General features: G+C 33.6%; 1 protein-coding gene across 1 annotated transcript; it reads right to left on the reverse strand.

Annotated features, from left to right (window-relative positions):
* Positions 1 to 4,272: 4,272 nt before the first annotated feature.
* Positions 4,273 to 8,565, reverse strand: LOC129915173 (uncharacterized). Its single transcript, XM_055994644.1, has 2 exons — positions 7,212 to 8,565; positions 4,273 to 4,335 (listed from the first exon to the last, which is right to left on the reverse strand). The coding sequence occupies exons 1-2, from the start codon at positions 8,562 to 8,564 to the stop codon at positions 4,273 to 4,275; spliced, it is 1,416 nt and encodes a 471-aa protein (XP_055850619.1). The 5' UTR covers position 8,565.
* Positions 8,566 to 9,770: the final 1,205 nt, after the last annotated feature.

Here is a 9,770-nt window from a genome sequence, read left to right on the forward strand (position 1 = left end):
CAAATATTAACCCTCCCACAATAAATGGGACTCCTCTCACCATTACTGGTAAAGCCAAATATCTAGGGTTGATAACACTGGTCAACAAGGTTTTTGCCACAACAACCAAAATATACTTTTCTAGTAGTTTTTGATGTGCTGAACTCGAATCTGAAGTCAGAAAATTGTTATTGGCCTCCGTTTTTTAAATATTACCGTTAGAAAATGTAAAAAAACGTAATTTTGGCTGCTTTCGAGGTTATGTTTTTTTGTGGGGTAATACATTGTGAGTAAATTTGTAACGGTGGCTATAAGAACTGATTTTATTCTTTCAAAAAATGTTTAAATCTTTCCGATATCTGTTTTACTGCCCGAGATATTTAAAATTTAAGCAGCGGTCTTTGAATCAAAAACAACACTGGCCAACCAAATTAAACTTTTTTTGCCACAAGAACCAAAATATACTTTTCTGAATGTTTTTGGGTTGCTGAGCTCGAATCCGCAATCAGAAAAATTTTATTAGCCTTAGTTCTTGAAATATTACCGTTATAAAGTGCAAAAAAAAAGGTTTTTTTATAACGGTTATATTTCAAGAACGGAGGCTAATAGAATTTTTCTGATTGCGGATTCGTGCTCAGCAACCCAAAAACCTTCAGAAAAGTATATTTTGGTTCTTGTGGCAAAAATTCTGTGATCAGAGACTTAATCTTTAAATTAAGTTTAATTTCTCTTTGGCTTATTAACTGAAATTTAAGATATCTCGAGCAATAAAAGAGATATCGGGAAAATTTAAACAGTTTTTGAAAGTAGAATAACCGTTCTTATAATAACCGTTACAAATTTGTTTCTAATGAATTACCCCACATAAAAACAGAACCTCGAAAAGAGCCAAAATGACGTTTTTTAGCATTTTATAACGGTAATATTTCAAAAACGGAGGCCAATCAAATTTTTCTGACTTCAGATTCGGATTCAGCACCCCGAAAAATACTAGAAAAATATATTTTGGTTCTTGTGGCAAAAAAAAAGTCAAATTTTGTTGACCAGTGTAATCGATAGAAAACTTAATTGGAAAGAAAATATAAAGGAAGGTGAAAAGAAAGCTTCTATTGCCTTGTACACCTGCGCTGACAGACTTCCCTACAAGGGAACTCTGGGAGTCAAACAGGGTCATTATTACAGATCATGTCTCGGTTTTCACTGACGGGTCTAAAACAGACCTAGGCGTAGGGTCAGGCATCTTTTCAGATAACCCTCCCATAAACAAATCACTGAAACTCCCTGACTTCTGTAGTGTTTTTCAAGCGGAAGTTTTTGCAGTTTGCGAATCAGCAAACATACTCTCCGCACTCACTTAATGAACAAAAATATTGATATCTTTACAGACAGCCAGGCAGCAATTAAAGCCATTTCCTCTATTGTCACGAAGTCCAAACTATAGTTGACCAGTGTCGTAAGGCACTAAGGTCCCTAAACATAACGACATAGTTACCCTTCGATGGGTCCCAGGTCATCGTGATATACAGGGGAATGAAAGGGCAGATGAATTGGCCAAAACAGGATCAACACTTGATCCGTGCCAAACCGCTTCATGGGTGCTTATGCCAATGGAACACGAAAAAAGCAGAATAAAGCAAAGCTTCTTGAACTCTGCAAACGATAGATGGTCAGCTCTTGAAACCTGTCGTGTTTCAAGAAATCTGTGGCCGACCATTTCTAAGAACAAAACTGAAACCATACTTAAGCTAAGCAGGCCTCAGTTGTCCTTATTGATTGGTATCCTTACAGGTCACAACTCAATGGGAACCCACATGAGTAGAATGGGTATTGTCTCATCAGACTTATGTAGAGGGTGTCAAGACGAAGAGGCGGAGGAGGGCTCATACCACTTCCTTTGTGAATGCCCCAGCTTAGCAAAAAGTAGGAAAACAACTCTCGGAGATTACTTCTTCGATGAGTTAGATGACGTCTCGTCCTTGCCACTGAAAAACATAATGAAATTTATCCAAATTTCAGGATGGTTCAGGGAGGCCCACAACACTAACTCCAACCCGTAATTCCCTAAACCCTTCCCTTACCCATCCTCACTCCTGCCCACCCTAACCATCGAGATCCGAGTGGGATAACTCGACTTGTCGGATTATCACCCCGTTCAACCTAACCTAACCTTCTTGTGGGTTTCTGTTTCACCAAACAAAAAAAAAATAACAAGTTTCTATTTATTTATGAGAATTTTCTACAAGAGACAAGATTGTGAAAGTCGTATTTAGAGTGATTAAAGTGACAAAAACGGACTAACGCTGAATGTCTATATTATTATTTTTACAAAGGCAGTCTAAAAAAATTGTAGAATAGTCAAATATTCTACGACCTTTTTAAGACTACAATATCAGTTATCAAACCAAAAAAACATACTTTTGAATTTAACCACCAATACCTCAACAACAAATCACTTCGCAGGAAATTTAAGGCTACATTCATAATCTCCATTTAATTATATACAATGAAATAAAGTCTACTTGGTTAGAAATTTGTTCTCATATTTGAGATCAATTTAGAAAAGTCTTTAAAATTGACCTTTTACGCTTTTTCAAAACATTTACCACTTAACTATAACATTAAAATGAGGCTTAGTTCAATATACCTGAAATAAATTTGAAAAGTATTCATCAAACAGTTTATTCCATTCTGAGTGTTCGTTCTTTTAAGATGAAATAAAACACTACATTTTGCAGTTTTTTTTGAATAAGCAAAAGCAAGATATAGACCAGTGCCAATCCGGTTTTCAGAGGGCAAAAGTTGAAAAAATTATTAGCAGTATTATTAGCAGTATAAGGAAAATTTAGGGTAGGTAAATGGTATATGAAAGGGGAAAAATAAATTGCCCACAAAAAAATTGGGGGAAAGGGGGTGGGTGGGCGAAAAAGTGGGGTTGATTTTTGTCAAAAGTAGACCTCCTATCGAAAAAAGGTAAAATCAAAAGTTGTAGATAGTATAAATGTCTACAACTTTTACTCAGACTATTTTTTTTATATAACCCCAAAACTATGGAAAAAATGCAAAAATACGATTTTTTTATTTTTATCTTTAACAAAAATGGTTGGATTTCAACAAAACTTGCTTAAAAGTTTCTTTGTTTTATTTTCTATCTATTTAAAATGTTTTTGAGCAAAAAGTTAATTTTTGGATTTTTGACGAATTTAATTTTGAAAAATATCTTATTTTTCAATCAAAAACGTTACCGAAAAAATTTTTGATTTTTGAAAAGTTAATTTTTAAAGATTTGCGTAGAATAACCGAGTACTTGTCCGTATTTTGGAGGTGGCGCTCGACATTTTTAAAACACAAGTGAGTGTCGGCTGAAGTTTGTTGCAGGTAGGTATAGTTTAAATTTTTAATGTGTAAAAACTCGTACTCCTTTCTTCAAAGAAGTTTTTTATGGTGTTTTTGCTTCTTATTTGAAGGTAGCCATATTTGTAGCCCTTCCGTGTATCATTTTATTAATTTTCCTCACTATTTACAATTTGGGTTGGCACTTGAGAAATCTTATTTCATGAAACGACAAAGATAACAAAGTAGATATTAGTAATGTGACAATTTTTCGTTAACAGTAGGGTGGCCAGATAGGAGTTCCAATCATAAAAGTGGCAGTCCTATTTTTACATTTTCAATGCCAACTTATCTTTTATTTGAAACCAAATTCAACCTCTAGCCTTATGAGTTAAGTTTCTTGACTATCACCACATAGACTATAACGAGCTTCAGATACAAGTTTGTGAGAAAAACTTGTTGTTTGCAAGAAAAACAACGGCACACAAACTTTTTGTTCTCAAAAGTTCATTGTAATTTTTTCTCCAATTATCACAAATCTGTGAATTATTTATTTGTACATTGTGAAACAGAATTCCATTTTACAAATTTGTATTTGTGATCTACCTACAAGTTACAAATTTGTAGATACTTGTAACTTGTAGTTGGTGAAATAGCGAACAGAATATCATTTGATTACTGTTAGCTGTTACGACATTCATATCTGGTTCTGGACCATGTTTCTTGATTTTTTTTTAACTTTTTACAAAACAGTTTAGTAAATCTAGGTATTAAAAAGTATCATGCGGTACCCCTTCCGCTTTTAAGAATGGCTATATTTTTGGTATTTCTCGAGCCTATTTTCGGGTTTGAAATCACCCTAAATGCTCGTGATACACAGTATAACGAACTTTTAGGTTATAGAGAGCGTAAAACAACAACAACTTAGATGAAAATCGCTCACAGAATCGACACTTCCTTCCTTCATTCGTTTTCCTTCTTATCGACATCATTTTGCACTATTTTCTTTATCTTACTCTCATAATCCTAACAAAAAATAATTTGACAAAATATACAATAATAGGGACTCCAGTTTACGCGAAAATAAATAATTCTTTGAATTTGGATTAACTTTGTCGTTCTTTAGAATCAAGGAATACAAAATAGAACATCTCTTTATTTTACTTTCAATGAAAGGATCCTGAAAAGTATTAAAACTAACTTAAAATTACTGCTTACTTTTATAAAAGGTTATATGTCATCAATTGTTGTCTTCCCTATGAATGCAGTCGTGATTTTTTGCCATTGTTTGTTGGCTTTTCTTGACTTTTCTAGATTTGTTCGTGAAATAGTTTCACAGATACCTACAAACACAAAAAAATAAGATAGAACGGAAAAACATTTTCAAGAAAAAGGATATATGGCCTGACAGTCAAGTGGATTTAATGACAGCTTCAAAACAATAGCGATAAGAGAACAAAAGCAATTTCGATAAAGAAAAAAACTTTGTTATTGTTATCGTTTTGACACTTTTGTACTCATGTAACTAATGGCTAGGAGGGAGCACACAATTATTTGTGTTTACACTTTTGAGGGTTAATTTTCCTTGGTAAACAAAAAGCTGCGAAAAAGTGTACCTTTTATTTCGATAAGGTTTTCGAAACACAAAATCAATTTCCCCTCTAGGAAACTACCAAAAACGTTTAACTACCAAATTTGGAGCAAATCCTATAGAAGTTTGGGCTGCAGCACGAGATAGAGATGGACAGACAGACCCACTTTTTTAGCATTCTCTAAAATCGTAATGTCATGTCTATCTCGAGTTCGATTTTTTTTAATCCTCAACTTGCCCTATAAAAATTAAATTAAAAAAACTTATTTTGCACTTTTTAAATTTGTTGTTGCTAAGAACCTATTGAAATTGATCTTATGGAAAAAATGTAGGTACCTATACAAGTTGTTTTTATTTTCGATTTTAAACTTCATATGGTCAAATTTGTATGTAGGATACCGAAAACTGGAAAAAACAAAACAATTTATTTTGATACCGAGGAGACGCAATTTTGATTCACGTAACACTTTAGCTGTTAAGCCTTTCGAATCCAAACCATGCATATCAATATTAATTTTTTTTTTCAGTTTTACAGTGTCATAAACATTATCTACATCTAAAAAACATGATTTATAAAAAGTTATTTTCCCAAGTAATAAAAACCAAGACTAATACACATCGCTCATTTACTTGAACACTGTCATAACTAAAAAACTCAGAAAACGGGTTTTAACCTAGGAGTTGGTGTGGAAGAAAGTTCCAATTTAAAAAAAAAATTGCACATTTTTGGGGTAGGTACGAAGATACAGGAAAACTTCTGTTGACAGTCAAATTAGCTCAGCTACAAGTTTGTAGAATATTTTTTTCTAAATCCTACTGTTTGAGATATATATAAAAAAAAACCTTCAAGCGGACGGAGGAACTTTCAGAACTTTTCACAGATTTTAAACTAGTCTGTAGACCAAAAATCAGCCTGTTACGAATTTTGTCCTTGAAAAAATCTATTCTGACTGGGCTATAATATGAATGTCTGAACACACTACCTACGACTGTGAAGATAAACACATGAACGCATCTTTGATAAAAAAAAACTGAAAGTACCTTTAATAAATGTCTGAACACATTCACTGAATTTCCCTGAAGAGCTGAATTTCCGAGAAATATCCAACTGGAAGGAAAGTATACAGCGCCCACCAGCTCCTGAAAAGGAAATTTCTATAAGCCAAAGGCGGGAAATTTCCCAGTAATTCTGGAACCCTGTGGATCGGATTTTTCGAAATTTAACAAAAACTGCATTAAAGTTTTTGTTAAATTTCGAAAAATCCCGACTTTGCAACAGTATTTTGCTTCCTCCGCTCATAATTGATTTTTGTTTTCAATTTTTTCACTTAAACATCACCAAATAATAAGTAATAGTTAATTAATCAAAATATTTTTTATTTCATATTTTATAGTCCACATGCATTCTAAAATCTAGTTTGGAATCGAAGATAACTCCCAAATCTTTGTGATTGAAAACTCTTTGAAGAACGTTATCAGATATAAGGTAATCAAAGAAAATCGGACTTAAAGACCTAGTAAATGTAAGAACACAACATTTATTAATATTTAAATCAAGGTCATTTAAAAGACACCATTTTGACAAGGAAGTTAAATCATTTTGGAGTTGCACACAATCTGAAAATGAATTGATTGCTCTGTAAATCTTAAAATCATCGGCAAATGAAAGGCATTGTGAGTCTAAAACAAAGCTAGGTAAGTCATTAACAAAGAGTATAAATAAGAGTGGACCCAGATGACTGCCCTGAGGAACCCCTGAAAAATTCGAGATTATTTCCGATTTAGTTTGACCAATTTTAACTGATTGCACTCTGTTTTCTAGATAGCTTTTGATCCAGTCAAATATCTGAGAGTGAAATCCTAGAGATCTAAGTTTTGACAAAAGAAGTTTATGGCTAACTCTGTCAAAAGCCTTTGAAAAGTCGGTATATATGACGTCTAGTTGGCTTCTTTTTTCGATTGTGTTAATACAAAAGTTTGTTAGTAGTGTGAGGTTAGTTGCTGTGGATTTCCCAGTAACAAAGCCATGTTGAAAGGGCGATATATGTGCTTTCACTGCATCATACATTTTAGTTTTTACCAATGATTCGAAGACTTTTGGGATCAATTGAAGTTTAGCAATTGGCCTATAGTTTTCAATTGATTGTTTAGAACCCGATTTATGAATTGGGGTTATGAATGAACTTTTCCAGGAATCAAGAAAAACCCCAGTTTGGAGAGATAAGTTGAAAATTATATGGAGGGGCTTACATAAATTTATCATACATTTTTTTAAAAAAATTTCTGGAATATTATCAGGAGGCAAACTCACACTATTTTCCAATTTGCCGAGTGCAGAAAGAATTTCTTCTTCTGATATATATATGTAACCCATATCAATTATAGTCGGCATATTATAGTTCAGTTCCGAATGAGCTGGATTAGATCTAAAATTAGATCGAAAAAATGACGCAAACAGATTACATATTTTATTGAGATCACTACTACCAATACCTTTATAGGTCATATAAGCCGGAATACCAACAGATTTGCGCTTAGAGTTTATGTATTGCCAAAAACACTTTGAGTTACTTTTGATATTTGATTCCAAGGACCATACATATTGCTTGTATAAGAACTTTTTAAGAAAGTCGTATTCTCTACGTATACGGCAATATTCGCTTCGAAAACCTGAACCAACCTTACTCATTTTATATGTTTTGTTCAATGTGTTCTTTAATCTCGATAAGCTTTTTGTAAACCAAACGGGCTTATTATTTTTCTTCATCCGTTTAACAGGAATATAGGAAGAAAAAGCTTCATATATAATGTTTTGAAAAGTCTTATAATTTCTTTCTAAGTCCTGGAAACATAAGACCACATTCCAATCTACGCTGTTTAAAAAGTTATTTATACCAATGTAATCGGCCTTGGCAAAGTCATACTTATAATCTATTTCTTGATTGGAACAGTCAAAATTATAAAATCTTAGGCACTTTAATTCAAAGCGTAAGGCTTTATGATGAATACAATTATTTAAAAGAGGAAAAGCTTCTTCTGTTAAATCAATTTCAAGGTCTTCTTGCACAAAAACAAGATCTAAAATTCTACCGATGGAGTTAACAACATTATTCATTTGTATGCAATTTAAAGCTGACATGGTGTCTAATAACAATGTTTCATTTTCATTCACAACATTATATGGAAGAAGAGCTTTATCGTCCTCAGAATACATCCAGATTACTTTACTAAGGTTAAAATCACCTAAGACTACCACGTATGAATTACAATCTAATGTTTTTACAATTTCACTAATATTGTTTATATGAGCAGTATAAATATCAAAACTCGATTTTGGAGGAATATATGAATTAAAAATATAGATACTTATTTCGTTTAAATTGTAAGGTAAGCTTACGCACACACATATCTGTTCAATTAAACCCGAGGAATTTGCAAGAGATATTTGCCTACTCTTTAAATTACTCATGACAGCAATCAGCACTCCACCTCCTCTAGACAGATCCGTACAGATTTTATCTCTATCCTTTCTATAAACGTCATAATTATTATTGCAGATTTCAGCATTCGAAATATCATCACTCAACCAAGTCTCTGTGAGAGCAATGATATTGTAATTACACTCAATAACAGCATTATGAAAAGTAAGTATTTTGGATCGCATTCCTCCCACGTTTTGGTAGTATATTAGGATTGCTTCAGCAGCAGCAGATGTAGGATTTAACTCGACAGTAGGAGTAGCATAATAGTTTGGATTCTCAATGGCATTTAGATCGGTATTATAGATGAGCAAAGGAAATGTCATTTCTGTGTTTCCATTGCCCGGTCTTTCCCGTTTTTTTGAAGATGTTTAAAAGGTTTTACACGTATTCCCTTTGGCCAAAAATTAGCGTTGAAAACGGAGTTAAATGAATCAGCTGGAATACCAATTTTAAAATTAACCTTCTTAAGTAGATCCATATTAACATCTTTTCTAACCAACTTAAAGCAAGATATCAACGAAGAATCGATGCCACTAGATGCCGAAACATACTCAATTATCGATTCAGTACTAGTAGTAGGACGAAAACTAGATAAGTGAAGCCATTTCCGACTCTGGATAATTAAATCACCGAAACACCCATCATCTATCATTTTACTGCCTGTGATTTCCTTAGTGTGTCTCTTTTTTGTAGACTTGGCTTCATTCAATCGGTCTTGAGTGTTTTCATCAGTTCTAATAGTAACATCGTTTGCATTGACACCACTAGTAGTGGGAGGTATAAGTGTTTTAGTTACACCCGATACATCGTTATCAGTAGCAACAATTTTCATAGCAACATTGTGTGTGTCGCCGACAAACGCATCATCTTCTACATGTGCATTCATGTCTTGAGGACAAGGAGAAATAGCATCGCTCACTACCATAACAATGCCACCAGCATCAGCAACATTACCATCAGCGGCAACAACAACTTTGTCACCATTAGCAACATCGTTATCATAACCATCAGCAACAACAACAAATTGGTCACCTTCAGCAGCAGTAACAACTTGGTCACTCTCAACAGCAACAACAACTTGGTCACCTTCAGTAACATCGTTATCATCTGTAACATCAGCTACATCATCCACTTCGTTATCATCAGCAACATCATCCACAACAACCACAACATCAGCTTTCGAAGTAACATCATGGTCATCGACAATAGCAACATCTTTCACAAAAGCGTCTTCAGTGATTCGATGAATGGAACCAATGTACGAATTTGCATCAGTTTTGTCTGAATCAACAGACGAAGCAGATGCAGCTACATCAGCAAATGAGACACCGTCAAAAATCTTGCTTGTTTCCTCACTGCACAAAGCTTTATCAATTTTCGAATTCTGC

Source organism: Episyrphus balteatus, chromosome 3 (genome assembly GCF_945859705.1).
Source record: "Episyrphus balteatus chromosome 3, idEpiBalt1.1, whole genome shotgun sequence".
Taxonomy (NCBI): Eukaryota; Metazoa; Arthropoda; class Insecta; order Diptera; family Syrphidae; genus Episyrphus; species Episyrphus balteatus.